Genomic DNA, 20,215 nt, shown 5'->3' with positions numbered 1-20,215 from the left:
CTCCTATACAGAACACAAAGTTGGCTTAAAATTTAAGATTCTTCTTTACAAGCCAAAGACCTTAAACTTCAAAATAAGGATGCTATCTTAAAATTTATACCTACGGACATAACCATCCGTTTCGAATTTTGTTGGCTCATTGATTATTAGTTTACTTCACAGATGCCAGTCCAATTGTTATTTTTAAAAAAAAAACTTTTTAATTTAAACATTCTATCTTTACTTAAAACGTAAAAATGACCGGAACGAATCTTATATAGCCTACACCATGTATCTCATTTGCCAAGTTCTTTGCATTGTATCTTTTTATAAGCAAACAAAGGATAATCGATTAGAATTGCTGTGCTATTTGAGATATACCAAGATATGAACCGATTGAGGCCGTACTTGGTTAAGCTGTTGGAGACCATAGTAGAATTAGTTGTGCAAAATCTCAGCCAAATTGGATAAGAATTTAGAGGCCCAAGAAGTATAATCGGGAGATCGGCTTATATGGGAGCTGTAACAGGTTGTGAACCGATTTAGACCATACTTAGTACAGTTAGTGGAAGTCACAACAAACTATTGGGTTGCCCAAAAAGTAATTGAGGATTTTTCGTATAGTCGGCGTTGACAAATTTTTTCACAGCTTGTGACTCTGTAATTGCATTCTTTCTTCTGTCAGTTATCAGATGTTACTTTTAGCTTGCTTTAGAAAAAAAGTGTAAAAAAACTATTCATTCTAAGTTTTATTAAAAATGCATTTACTTCCTTTTAAAAAATCCGCAATTACTTTTTGGGCAACCATACTTCATGCAAAATTTCAGCCAAATCTGTTAATAATTGCGCTCTCCAGCGGCTCACTAAGACAAGATCCGATATTGGACTATATGGGAGCTATATCTGGTTGTGAAACGATTTAGACCATACTTGACACAGTTGTTGGAAGTCAAATCAAAACACTACTTCATGCTCAATTTCAGCCAAATCGAGATCGGATTATATGAGAGCTATATTAGGTTATAAACCGATTTAGACCATACTTGCCACAGCAGTTGATGGTCAAGCCAAAACACTTCATGCTAAATTTCAGCCAAATCAGATGACAACTGCGTCCTCTAGCGGCTCAAGAAGTCTAGATCCAAGTTCGGATTATTTGGGAGCTATATAAGGTTGTAAACCGATTTAGACCATTCTTTGCACAGTTGTTGATGGTCCAACCAAAACACTTCATGCTAAATTTCAGCCAAATCAGATGACAACTGCGTCCTCTAGCGGCTTAAGAAGTTTAGATCCAAGTTCGAATTATTTGGGAGTTATATAAGGTTATAAACCGATTTAGACCATTCTTGGCACAGTTGTTAATGGTCCAACCAAAACACTTCATGCTAAATTTCAGCCAAATCAGATGACAACTGCGTCCTCTAGCGGCTTAAGAAGTTTAGATCCAAGTTCGAATTATTTGGGAGCTATATAAGGTTATAAACCGATTTAGACCATTCTTTGCACAGTTGTTGATGGTGAAACCAAAATACTTCATGCTAAATTTCAGCCAAATTGGAAAATAATTACGCCCTCTAGAAGCTCACGATGTCAAGATCCGAGATCAGATTATATGATTATGAACCGATTTAGACCATACTTGCCATAGTTGTTGATGGTCAAACCAAAACACTTCGTGCAAAATTTCGGCCAAATCGGATAAGAATTGCGCCCTCTAGAGGCTCCAGAATTCAAGATCGGTTTAGATGGCAGCTATATCAAAACATGTACCGTTATAGCTCAATTACAATCCCAATCAAAGTGGTACAGGGTATTAAAACTTTGTGCATTTGTTTGCAACGCTAAGAAGGAGAAGAGCTTGACCCATTGATAAGTATACGGATCGGCTTAGAATTACTTCTGAATCGATTTAGCTATATCCGTTTGTCCGTCTGCCTGTCTGTCCAAGTGTTCTTGTAATCAGTGAGCAGGTCGCATTTTATGTTCGACTATCGTAAAATTTTGTACAAATTACTTGTTTGGTCCAAGGATAAACGCTATTGATTTTGAACAAAATCGACCCAGAATTAGATATAGCTCCCATATGATGTATATTCATCCCTGTTTTAGCTGTAGAACCCACAATTTTGACCCGATCTTTATAAAATTTGGATCGACATGTTTTATTTGGCATTCCAATACGTGGGCAAAATTTCATAAATATCGGTTAAGATTTAGATATAGCTGCCATATACATCTTTCATCCGAGATGGCCTGTTAAGGCCGTAGAAGCTACAATTTTGGTCCGATCTTTATAAAATTTGGCACAAAGTGTTCTATTTGGCGTCTTCATACGTGTTCACAATTTTATCAAAATATATATATACAAAAAATATATATATACTTATCAATGGGTCTATCTCTCTTCTTTTGGTGGGTGTTACAAACTAATTCACTAAGTTATAATACCCTGTACCACAGTAGTGGTGTAGGGTATAAAAATCTCCGATCATTGAGTTCGTATCGAAAGAGAAACAAACGAAAATTGTAAAATTAAAATGATCCGATCTGCCTAATCTTCGGAGCAACAGCGACATTCGTTGCCTTTGTTTAGCGTTGGAAGCCATCAATACAACTTCCAAAAAGTGCACAGATTCATATGTATGCCATGGGAGTAGTATTATTGTGTAGACAAAAAATATGCCATTACACAAACACATGCATTGGGAAAGGAACAGCTAAAAGACAGGGTTGTCGAGCGTGGGTAATGAGGTATTTATATCATCATAGAGATGATATAAGTACAACATATCAACGTATGGCCCTTGAGGCCTTCACACTTAATACGGCTGATGAGTTGTTCTAACCAAATGACGAAACGCATCCCATATTGATTGGTGTGTGTGGCGATCTCTGTAAAAATCTCCAAAAAGTCTCAAAAAAGAAACAAACAATGTTTTCATTTTCAAGTTTTTTGCCTGTTAGGGCCAAGATCATTAAAAATTTTATAATTCTTGTTTGCTTCTCTTTCGAGACGAGCTCAATGGTCGGATATTGGTTTTTTTTTGTTTTTGCAAATGGAAAAGGTAATCCAGAGATAGCAACACATACCAACCACTATGGGACGCGTTTCGTCTTTAGTAGGAAGACTTTAGGTGTGATGGCTTCAAGGGCCGTGCATTGGTGTGTTGTATTTGAATCGTATTAATTGCACAATGAGCCTCTGTGATACAATTACCACATTAACCACGCTCGACAACACTGTCTATTAGCTGTACTTTTTCCCAATGCATGTGTTTTAATTAACCAGAGTTGATTTCTTTGATGTGTGACTTGTTGGCATACATTTTTGTTCCAATTAAGCGATTTTTCAGTTACGCAGGTTTTCAATTGAGCGAAGTGAAATGTGTTAAAAAGTCTTTAAAATCAATTATTTCAAGCTAATTTTTTTCAATCAGCCGGTTTTTTCAACTAAAAGGTGTTCAATACAACAGATTCGACTGTACTCTTGTCTAATATAAAAATTTCAAGAGTTTGGAAAATTTTCTTTCAAAACCTTATACACAATGTTGCTTAGTTTAACCTGCATTAGACGGACGGACATACGGATGCCTCAAAATTAGCTTCTAAAATTTCGAAGTGTTAAAATCATGCTTGACAATTTTTTTTTATTGTAGGGAGAGAGGCAGAGCGTTATGGTATGAAAAGCCAAATTACCCGCAAGTTAAAATGCTAATGTATGCATTTTTTATGTGCATATTTGTACCATGATATTGTAAAGTGAATGTGCCCCGTATATATACAAGGTCTTGGATATTAGAAAAAAATTATTCACACATTTTACGCTAAATTATTATACCCACCACCGAAGGATGGGGGTATATTCATTTTGTCATTCCGTTTGCAACTCATCGAAATATCCGTTTCCGACCCTATAAAGTATATATATTCTTGATCACCGTAAAAATCTAAGACGATCTAGCCTTGCCCGCCCGTCTATCTGTTGAAATCACGTTACAGTCTTTAAAAATAGAGATATTGAGCTGAAACTTTGCACAGATTCTTTTTTTGTCCATAGGCAGGTTTAGTTCGAAGATGGGCTATATCCGACTATATCTTGATATAGGCCCCATATAGACCGATCCGCCGATTTAGGGTATTAGGCCCATTAAAGCCAAATTTTTTATCCGATCTTGCTTAAATTTGGGACAGTGATTTAAATTAGGCCCCTCGACATCTTTCTGCAATATGGCCCAGATCGGTCCAGATTTGGATATAGCTGCCATATAGACCGATCTATCGATTTAAGGTCTTGCGCCCATAAAACGCGCATTTATTGTCCGATATCGATGAAATTTGGGACAATGAGTTGAGTTAGGCCCCTCGACATCTTTCTGCAATACGGCCCAGTTCGGTCCAGATTTGGATATAGCTGCCATATAGACCGATCCCTCAATTTAAGGTCTTGCGCCCAAAAAAGGCGCATTTATTGTTCGATTTCGTCGAAACTAGGGACAGTGAGTTGAGTTAAGCCCCTTTACACCCTTCTTTAATTTGAGTCAGATCAGTCCAGATTTGGATATAGCTGCCATATAGACCGATCCCTCGATTTAAGGTCTTGCGCCCAAAAAAGGCGCATTTATTGTTCGATTTCGCCGAAACTTGGGACAGTGAGTTGAGTTAAGCCCCTTTATACCCTTCTTTAATTTGATTCAGATCGGTCCAGATTTGGATATAGCTGGCATATAGGCCGATCTCTTGATTTAAGGGTTTGGACCCATAAAAGGCGTATTTATTGTCCGATGTCACTGAAATTTAGGACAGTGAGTTGAGTTAGGCCCCTCGACATCTCTCTGCAATATGGCCCAGATCGGTCCAGATTTCGATATAGCTACCATATAGACCGATCTCCCGACTTAAGGTCTTGGGTCCACAATAGGCGCATTAATTGTCCGCTTTCGCCGAAATTTGGGATATTGAGTTAAGTTCGGCCCGGCCGATCTTAGTCCCCTCGAAATTTTTCTGCAATATGGCCCAGATTTGGATATAGTTGCCATATAGACAGATATCTCGATTTAAGGCTTTGGGCCCATAAAAGGCGCATTTATTGACCGATTTTGCCAAAATTTGGGACAGTGAGTTCTGTTAGGCCCTTCGATATCTTTTTTCAATTTTGTTCAGATCGGTACAGATTTGGATATAGCTGCCATATAGACCGATCTCTCGATTTAAGGCTTTGGGCCCATAAAAGGCGCATTCATTGTCCGATGTCGTGGAAATTTGAGACAGTGAGTTAAGTTAGGCCCTTGACATCTTTTTGCAATACTGCACAGATCGGTCCAGTTTTGGATATAGCTGTCATATAGACCGATCTCTCGATTTAAGGTCTTGGTTCCATAATAGGCGATTTATTGTCCGATTTTTCCAAATTTGGGACAGTGAGTTGTGTTAAGCCCTTCGACATCTTTCTTTTGGACCCATAAAAGGCGCATTTATTGTTCAATGTCGCTGAAATGTAGGATAGTTGGCTGCGTTAGGTCCTTCGACCTGCTATGGGGCATAAATTATGCATTTTTCACTGGATGAAGATGAAAGGATGTTTACATATACACCCGAGGTGGTGGGTATTCAAAGTTCGGCCAGGCCAAACTTTACGCCTTTTTACTTGTTTTTATACCCAAAGCTTATATTTTCAAATAGTGGCATTCTATTACGCCAGTAACTGTCTATAACTTGGAATAGGCAGTTGAAACCCACTTTGGTATCGGTATAGTGAAATATGAGAAAATCCACTACAGAGGATTGTTGGCGTTTGCTGCTGCTTATGGCAGTTCAAGTGAAATACGTTCAAAGTTTTCTCCATGTAAGCTCACAACGGGGAATTTTTCCAAATTTTCATCCAGTACAGTTGGAGAATGATATGTATGCAAATTTTGCTCGTCACCCGTGTCGACGCCAGTGTAGAGCAGGAGCCTCAATGACCTGCTACTACAAGCTGTATATACACAACTATCAGATGTTGGGTCCCGAGTGCCAACAGTGTCTGGGTAATCCAAATGCCTGTGCCGATGAGCATTGCATTTATGGAGATGGTGAACCTTTGCCTTTACAACTGGTCAATTATCAATTTCCAGGACCTGCCATAGAAGTATGCCAGAATGATGTCCTAATTGTGGATACCTATAACAATTTAACTGAGGATGCCACCTTGCATTGGCATGGCATTATCATGAAGAAAACACCTTGGAGTGATGGAGTTCCTTATGTGACTCAGTATCCCATAAGGCCAGGAGATGTATATCGTGTTTGTTTCCAAGTACCATTGGCAGGCACACATTGGTATCACAGTCATGTCTCTTTGCAAAGGGCAATGGGGGTTTGGGGAGCCTTAATTATACGCCAAAGTGGACGCTTGGATCCACATAGTCATCTTTTTGATGTTGATGATGTGGACCATGCCCTTTTGCTGCATGACATTAGCAGTTTGACTTCTCCACGCAATATAGTCATTAATGGCAAAGGCCGCAATCAGGATTGGCCTGTGGATGATGCCAGAAATCACTACTTTCGCATGACTGTCTCGCCCATGCGTTTTTATCGCATACGCATTATCTTGAATGGTGTGGCCAATTGTCCGGTGGAGATTTCCTTCGACCATCATAGATTTCAAGTCATAGCCACCGATGGTAATGACATTGAGCCCGTTATGGCTGATACATTACAGATGACCTCGGCCGAGAGATTCGATGTGATTATATATGCCAATAACGCGCCAGACACTTATTGGATACGAGTACGTGGCATCTATGAGTGTGAGAATATAACCCAATATGCTATACTCCATTATAAGGGAGTACCGCTGACGCAATTGCCAGAGGAAAGGCCGCGTAGAGCAAAACAGCAAGTTGTGATTAATGCTTTGGCCCAATATGTGGAAAAGCCCGAGATGGTGGTCATAACTGCCACCAATGACAATGTCAACATCACCAATATACCCACAGTGGAACTTAAGGCCCTTGAGCCCATGCCTTGTCCAGCCAATGCCGTCTATCGCAAATTTTATACCAGTTTTGGCTATATATTGGAGAATGGGGTGTACCATCTGCAAGTGGGCAACATTACATTTAGTGCCCCTAAAACTTCTATGCTGCAGAGTCGCCATTTGTACAATGAGAGTGAGGTCTACTGCAATCACACATCTCTGAAAGAAGCTGGTCGTGATTGCCGCAACTCCAATTGTCAGTGTACCCATGTTATACGCGTGCCAGCCAATGAGTGCATTGAAATGATTGTCACCAACTACATGGAAGAGACACACCCATTTCATTTGCATGGCTATACGTTCCGTGTGGTGGGCCAAGGTGTGTTTGAAGATCGAGCAGATTTGTATAAGGTAAGTATGATGAATGAAATAGGGGAAATGAAATAGAAATGGCCAAAGGCAATGCACATCGCCCTAAATCTATTTTGTTTTTCTGTTCTTTTCTTCCAGGTCGAAGAAGCCGATCGCCAAGGCCGCTTGAGACGCCATAGTCCTCACTACAAAGCAGTACAAAAGGATACAGTTCAAATACCCATTCTGGGCTACATTATCATACGTTTCAAAAGCACTAATACCGGTTTTTGGCTGCTCCATTGTCACATAGAGCGCCATCTGTTGGAGGGAATGGCTGCGGTTTTGAAAGTCGGTGAAGATAATGAAATTCTAAGCGTTACATCAGCAAATCAATGCGATGTACGAGCATTGGCTTCTAATTCAGGCAGCTAAGAAACTTTTACATACAATATTTAAAAGTTTATGTTTGCAGAGTAATTTAGGATTAAGTATAATTATAATGAATTTTTTTTTGGGTATTTTTTCCCACATGCCCTAAACATCATCTTCCACGCATGTCATTTTTTTAAAGCGATTGCGTGTATATTTCATTTTTAGAATGAATGTGAATACAATCTTGGTCTCATTTACAATGTGGCGTGAAAACTTAAGGGATCTAATGCCAGCCGCTTATCTTTGAACTTGGCCCCTAATTATACCACACACCAACATTGTGGTATTGTTATGTAGTGCATTTGTGCTTTTATTTGCAACGCTTAGAAGGAGTAGAGCTATACCCATTGTTAAATATACCGGTGGGCTTAAAAACAGTTCCTGATTCGATTTAGCCATGTCCGTCCCTCTGCCTGTGTATTGTTGCAATGAATCGCATTTATTGTACGCTTACTAAAAAATCGATCGGTCCAAGGATGAGTGGTATTTAATTTGAAACAAGTAAGAGCGTGCTTAGTTCGGCCGGGCCGAATCTTATATACCCTCCACCATGGTCGCATGCCACTATGCCATATGCCACATGGCGAAGCACAATGACTTCCGCAGAGGTTGTCTTGATGGGGATGAGGAGGCTTTGCTCTCTGGGAGGCGGTACTTTTGCGATCTTGGTGATCGTGAGAAGGGAGATCTCTTGAAATTTGTGGACTGAACGGGATGGTTCCGACGGAGGGTGCGATAAGACCCGGCAAAGGTACATATTTATTTTACGTTACGAAGGATGAGAATGGATCATTTTGTCATTCCATTTGCAACACATCGGAATATCCATTTCCGACCCTATAAAGTATATAGATTCTTGATCAGCGTAAAAATCTAAGACGATCTAGCCATGTTCGTCCGTCAGTCTGTTGAAATCACGATACTGTCTTTGAAAATAGAGATATTGAGCTGAAACTTTGCACAGCTTCTTTTTTTCTCCATAAGCAGGTTAAATTCGAAGATGGGCTATATCGGACTATATCTTGATATAGCCCCCATATAGACCTATCTGCCGATTTAGGGTCTTAGGCCCATAAAGGCCACATTTATTATCCGATTTTGATGAAATTCGGTACAGTGAGTTGTGTTAGGCCAGTCGACATCCTTATTCAATTTGGCCAAGATCGGTTCAGATTTGGATATAGCTGCCTTATGGACCGATCCCTCGATTAAAGGTTTTGGGCCCATAAAAGGCGCATTTATTGTTCGATTTCGCCGAAATTTGGGACAGTGAGTTGTATTAAGCCCTTCAATATCCTTTTTCAATTTGGCCCAGATCGGTTTAGATTTGAATATAGCTGCCATAGAGACCAATCTCTCTATTTAAGAATTTGGGCTCATAAAAGGCGCATTTATTGTCCGATTTCACCGAAATTTGCGACAGTGAGTTGTGTTAGACCCTTTGACATTCTTCTTCAATTTGACTTAGATCGGTCCAGATTTGGATATAGCTGCCATATAGACCGATCTCTAGATTTAAGGTCTTGGGCCCCTAAAAGGCACATTTATAATCCGATTTCGCTGAAATTTGACACAGTGACTTATGTCAGGCTTTTCGACGATGTCCTTCTAGAATTTGGTCCAAATCGGACCATATTTCGATATAGCTGCTATGGGGGCAAAAGTTATGCGTTACCGGGTTATGACGAAAGGTGGTTTACATATATACCCGAGGTGGTGGGCATTCAAAGTTCGGCCCAGCCTAACAAATGCGATCCATGGTGGAGGGTATATAAGATTCGGCCCGGCCGATCTTAGTACGCTCTTACTTGTTTTATTTTGTTTCATTTTATGTCTACTGCTCATAAATTGAACAGCAGACATTTCCATCAAACAGACTTTTTAGCAGGCAGCCTGCTGTTCTGAAATTGTCTATAACCGTAGAACAACTGCTGTAACAACAGCAATATTAACCACTAACAGTCAGCAGACAGTGTCTGCTATTATCTGCAGACTTTTTCCTACGAGTGTGCACAACAAAAAACACCATATTTTTTAAGGCACTTAAATATTATGTGTAAACATAATATTTTATCACCTCTTATACGTTTAGTAAATCTTTTTCATAGGCTTCCATTATATCTATAATTGGATCATTGATATATTTCTTAACTTCCTTGTGGGTGGAAAAGTCACCATGAGCCCAGGTGGGATCTTCCATGTGATGCATCACCTTATTGGGTAATTTTTGAGCAAGACGCTCAACATCTTCTACAGCAGCCAAGTCATCGTTATCGCTATACCACAAATGCACAAGGGAAGTAATCAATTCGACAGGATATGCAGGAGGAAGGGGGTGGCCATAAACATCAAGATTTTTGGCTACACCAAAGTCATAGAGACAGAAACAGCCGGATTGTTGTTCTTGCATATAATGACAAATTTGATTGGTGGAACAGCCAGCAGGATGAGTTTCAGCCAAAATGGGGAAGACACTCTAAAAAGCAAAGAAAAGGCAAGAATTGGACTTTGGATAATATATTTATCAAGTAATTCCTCCTACCGTATTACTATTCGTTTCAGGCCCCTCCAGCATATAACCAATGGAGTTGCATAGACCATGTACACGTGAACCCGGGGCGCAGGCATTATAGGCCAATTTGGTAAACAACTCATTGTGGGGCAAAAACTCTTGATCGTTGAAGAGAGCCGAATAGACATTGTGATGCCCCAAATAGGGAGCCAAAGTTTTTACCAATTTATCCTCCATGTTGCTCATATAAGCCACCGGTGCCAACATATGGGCTGTCTTAATTTTTCCATTATATTCAGGACGTGTGGACATCAAGGTAAAGTATACCGTGGTACCTTGCGAGTGGCCTATATAATGTATCGATTCCTGGCCTTGGCCATTTCTGGCCAAGGCATAGTCAATCATGGCCGCAATATCGTAATGGCCAATTTCATGCCAACTAAAGCGCCAAAAGTAGGGATGATTAATCGATCGGGAAACATGATGGCGATTGTAGGTGTTGCCTCGGGCATTACCAAACCAAACATCGTAGCCAGCATCGGCCAGATTAAAGCCAATGCCATCATTGGGCCCGTTCAACATCCAACCATCAGAGCTGCTAAACAATCCATGTTGTATGAGGACTATGGGACGATATTTGTCTTGATTTTGTAGCTTATGGGAATAGGGTATGCGGAACATGGTAATGATATAGCCATCCTCGGTTATGGTCTGATGGGTTTCGGCAGGATAACCATGGCCTTTAATGCGATCAGCCTATAGATTATAAAAAAAAAACAGTTTTTCAAGAATTTTTTTTAGTAATACTTCAACATACCGTGGTTAATTTTGGTTTCAACGTTATATGCGGCTCTGGATCTCGAAAATAATTCAAAAGCTCTAAGGCTGGATCCTCCTGAGGTGTCTCAGCAGTCACAGCCACCGCTGTCAGGCAAATTAGCCAAATCCACGTCTTCATATTGCCAATTTTCAGCAAACACTAATCTTGAGGTCTTACTATAATTTTGACCATTGCCTATTGATTTGATTGTTGGCCATCAGTAAACAATCAAATTTTGTTTGGGCCATTATCAATTGTTGGCGAATTTAGCTTATCTTGTGTGTACTTCCAAGTACTACATTTAAATTTAGTTAATCATGTGCGATTAGAGTTATTATTATTATTTCGTTTAAGTTAACACGGGTAGCACACTTGAGTTTGCCCCCACCAAAGACAAGTGAAGTGCTTGTAAAACCATTTAATTCTATGGGGGGCGTGTTTATGATTTTACAAAAATTTCCCTTATTAAAGGGGGTGATTACAATGAACAAACGTTGTCAGTTTGTTGGCTTAAAAGAAAAAAGTTTTATGCTCTCCAATGTCTCGAACTTGGACAACCGTAGCATGTTATCGTCTTAATTGCTATGATAGATAAGGCCATGCTACAGTGGCTGATATCCGTTAAAGGTAGTGAGCTAAAATGTGCCACGAGTTAGTAGCCCATCACCCGGAAAACTTGAAGAAATCACTATGAAACACGTTAAAAGCGTGCTAAGTTCGGCCGGGCTGAATCTTATATACCCTCCACCATAGATCGCATCTGTGGAGCTTTTTTTCCCGATATCTCTTTTAAGGCAAACAAAGGATAAAACAAGTAAAAAGGCGTTAAGTTCGGCCGGGCTGAACTTTGGATACCCAACACCTCGGGTATATATGTAAACCACCTTTCATCAAAATCCGGTGAAAATTGCATACCTTATGTCCCATAGCAGTTATATCGAAATATGTTCCGATTTGGAGCAAATACTAAAAAGTACAAGTCATTGTTCAATTGTGTATAAGAAAATATTGGACTTTTTAGTATCTATATCTAAAAATAAATCGATCTGACCATATACGACACGGATGACGAAAAGCCTAACATAAGTCACTGCCCCAAATTTCGGTGAAATCGGACAATAAATGCGTCTTTTATAGCCCCAAAACCTTAAAAAGAGATATCGCTCTACGTGGCAGCTATATCCAAATCTGGACCAATTTGGGCCAAGTTGCAGAAAAAAGTCGAAGAGCCTAACACAACGCATTGTCCCAAATTTCAGTGAAATCAGATAATAAATGTGGCTTTTATGAGCCTAAGACCCTAAATCGGCCGATCGGTCTATATGGCAGCTATACTAAAGTCTGGACCGATCTAGGCCAAATTAACGAAGGGTGTCGAAGGGCCTAACACAACTCACTGTCTCAAATTTCAGCAAAATCGCATCATAAATGTGACTTTTATGGGCCTAAGGACCTAAATCGGCCGATCGGTCTATATGGGGGCTATATCAAGATAAAGTCCGATATATCCCATCTTCGAACTTAACCTGCTTATGGACAAAAAAAGAATTTGTGCAAAGTTTCGGTTCAATATCTCTATTTTGAAAGACTGTAGCGTGATTTCAACAGGCAGACGGACGGACATGTCTAGATCGTATTAGATTTTTACGCTGATCAAGAATATATATACTATATAGGGTCGGAAATGGATATTTCGGTGTGGTGCAAACGGAATGACAAAATATTCATTTTCCCTCCATCCTTTGGTGGGGGGTATAAAAGGAATTGCTATGCTATTGGAGCTTTATCAAGTTATGGCCCGATTCTGACCATAGATGAATTGAATGTTGGAATGTTGTTGAATGCGGCCTTAAGGGGCTCAAGAAGTGGGAGATTAGGGAGATCGGATTATAGCGGAGCTGTACCAGGCTATTGACCGATTAAGACCACAATTGATACATATGTTGAAGGTCATGGAAGAAGCCGTTGTACAAAATTTCAGCCAAGTTGGATAATAATTGCGCCCTCTAGAGGCTCAAGAACTCAAGGCCCAGATCGGTTTATATGGCAGCTATATCAGGTTAATGACCGATTTATTTAGCACAGTTATTGGAAGTCATAACAAAACACCACGTGCTAAATTACAGCCAAATCGTATTCGAATTGCGCACTCTAGACGCTCAAGAAGTCAAGACGCCATATCGGTTTATATGACAGCTATATCTGGTTATGGACCGATTTGAACCATCCTCTGCACAATTGTTGGAAGTCATAATAAAACACCTCATGCAAAAAAAAAAAACAAAAACAATTCAGGCAAATCGGATAAGAAGTGTGCCCTCTAGCGGCTCAAGAAGTCAAGATCCCAGATCCCAGGTTTATATGGCAGCTATATCAAAACGTGGACCGATATAGCCAATTTACAATCCCAACCGACCTACACTAGTAAGAAGTATTTGTGCAAAATTTCAAGCGGCTAGCTTTACTCCTTCGAATGTTAGCGTGATTTCGACAGACAGACGTACGGACATGGCTAGATCGACTTAAAATATCATGACGATCAAGAATTTATATGCTTTATGGGGTCTTAGACGAATATTTCGAGGAGTTACAAACAGAATGATGAAATTAGTATACCCCAATCCAATGGTGAATACGGATCCCCAGATGTTGGCGACCCCCGCAAAATTTTAAGGTCCATGATTTGCGTGTCTGCATCTGGAATATCCGCACTCTTTATAGAGAGGGTGGGCAGACATTACTACCGTACAGGAAATGTGATCGTTCGAGAAGGATTCCATAACAACACCTAGTGATCACGCCCTATATTATAGATGCCATGAAACGAGGCATGAATTTGATTATGTGGTTAGTCGGAGACTGAAACACCTTCTCTCCAGGTTTACTCCGGTGAATGACAAGCTATCCAAGCGCCTAGATAGAGAATATGACCGCTTTCCCGGTCATGATATTAAAACCGTTCTGGGAGATTTAAATGCGAAGATAAGGAAGGAAAATATCTTTAGCTAAATTTAGCCTACACGAAGAAACTTCCGATAATGGATTTGGGCTAAGAGACTTTGCCGCGGCATTGAATGTGTTAGTTAGCGGCACCAGATTCCAACATCGAAGGATTAACACAGCCACATAGCTGTCACCCCATCTAAACACGAGAAACCAAATAGATCATGTTGTGATAGATGGAAGGCATTAAAGTAGTGTGTTAGATGTACGATCGATCCGAGGGGCGAATATATTGGATTGCCCAAAAAGTAATTGCGGATTTTTCATATAGTCGGCGTTGACAAATTTTTTCACAGCTTGTGACTCTATAATTGCATTCTTTCTTCTGTCAGTTATCAGCTGTTACTTTTAGCTTGCTTTAGGAAAAAATTGTAAAAAAAGTATATTTGATCAAAGTTCATTCTAAGTTCAATTAAAAATGCATTTACTTTCTTTTAAAAAATCCGCAATTACTTTTTGGGCAACCCAATAGTTTCAAATTCATCCGATTACACTGAAATTTGGTACCTTAAGCAGACCCCGAACACCCACACTAAATAAAGCTACTATAAGTCGTCAAGTGGAGTGAGAGGAACCGCTCCATTTAAACCTTTCCATTTTATTCTACACTAAATAAATCTACTATATGTCGTCAAGTGGAGTGCGGGGAACCGCTCCATTTAAACCTTTCCATTTTAGTCTTTAAGCCTCATACATTATCCGCAGTTTTTTTCTTCGAAAAATCCACATTCACTGAGCTAAGTGGTATACATTTTACCAGAATCCAACATCCAAACCTTAATAAAGGACATTTTATTTGTAATTTGTATTCCCACGAAAAAGTTCTGCACTACCACCCGTGCAGAACATTTTCGTTTTATTATTATTACTACCAATTCATTAATTTTATGACAGCACACTCTAATATACATTAAACCAGCTAAACCTAAGTACCTTCATAAATTCATGGAAAACATTTAACGCGCCGATAATTAGACAGACAAGGCAACATAAACATTATGGGCCAAGTGCATGGTAAGGCAACAAAAACTGCTTTAATAAATGAATTATTGTTACTGATAGAGAAAGAAAGGCTAGACGCAAAATTACTCCCACCCCATTATGTTGGAATATAAAAGCACAAAAATTATTAATTAAACTTCTAAAACTTAGCCATTATCAGACAGAGAATTATAATTTCACTAAATAATAATAATAGTTGTAATAAATGTATTGTAACAATAACCACAATTACAACAATAACAAAGCGAGAGTGGATTAGTTGAAGACTCGAAGTAGTTGTTAAATTATATGACAACATCTGTGTCTGACATTAATTAACACAATGTTAATCAATTTAATTAGAGTTTATCTCGTGTGCGTGGTGGCTAGAGCGGAAGTGATAAGAATTTCCAAGATATGGGAATACTTGCAGAAGCCTGGTGAACATTTACATGTGAATCGAAGAACAACGGTAAGAATGGAGTGTAGGATTGTATGAGATGAAGATATGAATGGGTTGCACTTCCAATATCGGATACAAATCGTACGAAAAAATGTTTTATCAATGTCCTAAGCCCATGATGTTTATGTATTGCCAGAATTCCTGCTATGGTTTTGTAGAAGAATGTGCCTGCTCCAAAACCATAGGTTTGAAGTTTAGATTTTCGAACTTCGTGTTGTGTAGGGTATTTTCTTCTTTAACATGTTTTTCATTTGAAACGTAACAATTTTTTTTTCTCATATTTCAGGCTCATCGTATTCTCGATTTGGGTTATCCCTGTGAAGAGCATGAAGTTCATACAGAAGATGGATATATTTTGACAATATTTCGCATTACCAATTCGCCAATAGAATTGGAGAGTTCCCCTCGAGCAAATAAACCCAAAGTGTTTCTCCAGCATCCATTATTTGGTACATCCGATACTTGGATCTTAAATGGGCCCCAACATAGTTTACCCTTTCTTTTGGCCGATCGTGGTTATGATGTATGGTTGGGCAATTCAAGAGGAAATCTTTATGGACGTAAACACAGAAATCTCACCATTAACCATACTGATTTTTGGCGTTTTAGTTGGCATGAAATTGGCTATTATGATTTGGCCTCCATGCTAGATTATGTGCTACAGAATGAAACAATAAATTCCAAGCAGCGCTCTTTGCATTTCATAGGTCATTCTCAGGGAACCACCGCTTCGATGGTTTTATTATCCCTGAGAACGGAATATCAACAACTTTTAAGAACAGTTCATTTAATGGCACCTGCTGTTTTTTTGGACAATACCGAAGATCGTTTACTGCAAGCTTTAAGTTCCTATCTGGGCTATCACAATTTGTTGTCCCAACAATTTAGCCATCAGGAGTTTATACCCCATAATGAGTTATTCAATATTCTTTTATACACGGCATGCCAACAGGATTTAATATGGCAAGGATTCTGTTCGCCCATGGCTTTTATGATGGAGGGAAGTTTGAAAAATAAAAATTTGGTAAGTTTTATAAACAAGGGTTTTCTGCCCACCACCATAGGATGGGGGGTATACTAGTATAGTCTTTCCGTTTGTAAAACCTTGAAATATCGGTTGGAGACCCTATAAAGTATAGTCTGAGTCGATCTAGCAATGTCCGTCGAAATTACGAATGAATATATCCGATTTTATACCCTCCACCATAGAAGTGGTGGTATACTAATTTCGTCATTCCGTTTGTAACACCTCGAAATATTCGTCTATGATCCCACAAAGTATATACATTCCTGATCGTCATGACATTTTAAGTCGATCTAGCCACGTCCGTCCGTCTGTCGAAAGCACGCTAACTTTTGAAAGAGAAAAGCTAGGAGCTTGAAATTTTGCACAAATACTTCTTATCGGATGGGATTGTAAATGGGTCATATCGGTCCATGTTTTCATATTCATGGACCGATATGACTCTTGGATCCTGACTTCTTGAGCCGCTAGAGGGCGCAATTCTCATGGGATTTGGCTGAAATTTTGCACGAAGTGTTCTGTTATGACTTCCAAAAATTGTGCGAAGTATGGCTCAAATCGGTACCTAACCTGATATAGTTCCAATATAAACCGATCTTGAATCTTGACTTCTAGAGCCGATAGAGGGCGCTATTCTAATCCGATTTGGCTGAAATTGTGCATTAAGTGTTTTGTTATGACTTCCAAAAACTGTGCTAAGTGTGGTTCAAATCGGTCCATAACCTGATATAGCTACCATATAAACCGATCTAGGATCTTGACTTCTTGAGCCGCTAGAGGGCGCTATTCTCATCCGATTAGGTTGAAATTGTGCATGAAGTGTTTTGTTATGATTTTCAACAACTGTGCGAAGTATGGTTCAAATCGGCTCTTAAACTGATATAGCTGCCAAATAAACCGATCTTGGATCTTGACTTCTTGAGCCGCTAGAGGGCGCAATTCTTATCCGATTTAGCTGAAATTGTGCACGAAGTGTTTTGTTATGACTTCCAACCATTGTGTTAAGCGTGGTTCAAATTGGTCCATAACCTGATAAAACTACTATATAAACCGATATTGGATCTTGACTTCTTGAGCCACTAGAGGGCGGACTTCTTACCCGATGTGGCTGAAGTTTAGCATAAAGTGTTTCGTTATGACTTTCAATAAATGTGCGAAGTATGGTTCAAATCAGTACATCTAGAGGGCGCAATTCTTATCCGATTTGGCTGAAATTTTGTACAACGGCTTCTGCCATTAACTTCAGCCTACGTGACCGATATAGCCCTGATACAGCTCCCATATAAACCGATCTCCCGATTAAGTTTCTTGAGCCCCCTCCAAGACGAACTTCTTATCCGAATGGATTGAAATATTACCAAATGACTTCTACTATTGTCTTTAACATTCAATTCTTTTACGACCCGAATCGGACTATAACTTGATATATTGGGTTGTCCGAAAAGTAATTGCGGATTTTTAAAAGAAAGTAAATGCATTTTTAATAAAACTTAGAATGAACTTTAATCAAATATACTTTTTTTACACTTTATTTCTAAAGCAAGCTAAAATTAACAGCTCATAATTGACAGAAGAATGAATGCAATTACAGAGTCACAAGCTGTGAAAAAATTTGTCAACGCCGACTATATGAAAAATCCGCAATTACTTTTTGGGCAACCCAATAGCTCCAATAACATTACAATTCGTATCCATCATTCTTTGTTTGCCTAAAAAGAGATATCGCTCAAAGAACTCGACAAATGCTATCCATGGCGGAGGGTATATAAGATTCGGCCCGGCCGAACTTTGCACGCTCTTACTTGTTATTTGTTATACGATCTTATTTTCTTACGTTTCCTTTCAGACCGCTTTACAAATTTGCTTGGAAACTCATCCTGGGGGAGTGTCAACCAATCAGTTACTCCATTTTATGCAAGTCAAACATTCGTCAAAATTTCGTCAATTTGATTTTGGTTCACATGAGAATCGTTTGCGTTACAATCAGCGTCATCCCCCTGAATATCCTCTTGAGATGATTGACGTACCACTACATATTTGGTATGGTGAAGGTGATCGTACTGTAAACCCCATAGATATTCGACGCTTAGCTGCCACTATATCTGATGTCCAATTGCATAGAGTTCCTGATAGAAATTGGTCACATGGTGATTTTATTATATCGCGTAATGTTCGCGAATATGTTTATGAACCTCTTATAGACATTTTAGATGAATATGAAGCAAATACGTAAAGATTAAAGCAATTTGAATTGATAGTTGTTAAGTAGGCTAGGAAAGCTAGACATTGTTCTAAACATTTACCCTTCAATGCCCCTGGGTTTCCAAAGGATGCTGGAGAACGAGAAGAATTGGCAAGCGGTGAAAAGATACGCCGAACAAATAGTGCACAGTGAGAAGATGGAACTGGATGCAGCGGCATAGAATATCAAAGCGGAGTTCTGGACGCATATACAACGAAGATGGTATAGATATTCATTAGATATGGGGTCCACTTCAAAGTAATGAGAGAGAGCGGCACCGTAGTGGAATCATCCCATGGGTTGACACAGTTTTGAGTTTTGGGCTGTACTTCTGATAACAACGGAGTTCGGTATAAGGCGAGATATATACTCGTCAGATGAGAAAAGCATTTTCTCATCTTGACCCGCAAAAAAATGCCCTTGAATTGGTTCAAGTCTGTTTTTGTATGTAAATCCAAATGTGGAAACATGTTACCATCGAAAACAGAGCTTCTATAGAGGTAATGCTCCAAAATCTTGTCTTTCCCCCCAAATGCTTTACAGACACTGTTAAGTTAGGTCAGGTTTGGTTGAAAAGAGGGAGAAGATATTAATCCGCCTCATGCCACCATGGGCATACACCCAAGCCAGTAACAGGCTTGTTGTGAGCTCTTAATACAAAAAAGTTACCTCTAAGTCAGGAATTCCGTGCTACTAACAAAACCCCTAAGAAAACAAAAGCACCGTAGTTCACTTGTATCTCCATATTTTCAGCAGGAGATGAAAGTTGCGTACAGTGGCACTTGTCTCCTTGGGAGGAGACAATGTTCCATTTACTGAAAGCGCAGTTCCATTAAGGAACAGGGGCAAAATTCTCATATATCAATGAGTGGTGTCCGATTCAATTTTAAGTTCAATGATAATGGACCTCCTTTTTATAGCCGAGTCCGAACGTCGTGCCGCAGAGCGACACCTCTTTGGGGAGAAGTTTTTACATGGCAAAGTACCTCACAAATGTCGACAACATTAGGAGGGAATAACCACCGCGGAAAAAATTTTTATGGTCCTTCCAGGATTCGAACCCAGGCGTTCAGCGTCATAGGCGGACATGCTAACCATTGGCAAAAGTTGGGGGTTTATACCACGTGTCATGCACTGGGTATATTGAAGTTGTCAGACTTGTAATGCTATATGGTGTGGTGGTCTGGTGAACGGCGCTTAAAAAGTCCACCTACTGTTCAATACTCAACCGGATCCAAAGGATGGCTTGCTTGTGCATCACAACCACACTGAGGACTACGCCATTGGCTACACTGAATTTAATGCTACACCTAATGCATCTTGACATTGTGGCTAGACAAATTGCAAAGACCACTGCTGTGAGGCTGAGGGAGCAATCTCTTTGGCCACGAGGAGGAGAACCGATTGGAACCAAGATATCCCTGGTAATAGAAGTTAAGTA

At 39.5% G+C, this 20,215-nt stretch overlaps 3 protein-coding genes across 3 annotated transcripts; 2 read left to right on the top strand and 1 right to left on the bottom strand.

Annotated features, from left to right (window-relative positions):
• The first annotated feature begins 5,681 nt into the window (after positions 1-5,681).
• On the top strand, positions 5,682-7,841 carry LOC106086041 (uncharacterized). Its single transcript, XM_013250545.2, has 2 exons — positions 5,682-7,354; positions 7,454-7,841. The coding sequence occupies exons 1-2, from the start codon at positions 5,741-5,743 to the stop codon at positions 7,727-7,729; spliced, it is 1,890 nt and encodes a 629-aa protein (XP_013105999.2). The 5' UTR covers positions 5,682-5,740; the 3' UTR covers positions 7,730-7,841.
• Positions 7,842-9,809: 1,968 nt separating this feature from the next.
• On the bottom strand, positions 9,810-11,237 carry LOC106086042 (lipase 3). The gene is made up of 3 exons (XM_013250547.2): positions 11,059-11,237; positions 10,272-10,997; positions 9,810-10,205 (listed from the first exon to the last, which is right to left on the bottom strand). The coding sequence occupies exons 1-3, from the start codon at positions 11,197-11,199 to the stop codon at positions 9,810-9,812; spliced, it is 1,263 nt and encodes a 420-aa protein (XP_013106001.1). The 5' UTR covers positions 11,200-11,237.
• A 4,151-nt stretch (positions 11,238-15,388) lies between these two features.
• LOC106086036 (lipase 3-like) lies at positions 15,389-18,955 on the top strand. Its single transcript, XM_013250541.2, has 4 exons — positions 15,389-15,517; positions 15,795-16,532; positions 18,379-18,761; positions 18,862-18,955. Exons 1-4 carry the CDS (start codon positions 15,389-15,391, stop codon positions 18,953-18,955), a joined length of 1,344 nt encoding a protein of 447 aa, XP_013105995.2.
• Positions 18,956-20,215: the final 1,260 nt, after the last annotated feature.

This window comes from Stomoxys calcitrans, chromosome 2, assembly GCF_963082655.1.
Source record: "Stomoxys calcitrans chromosome 2, idStoCalc2.1, whole genome shotgun sequence".
In the NCBI taxonomy this organism is placed as follows: Eukaryota; Metazoa; Arthropoda; class Insecta; order Diptera; family Muscidae; genus Stomoxys; species Stomoxys calcitrans.
This window is presented reverse-complemented; position numbering and strand designations above follow the sequence as displayed.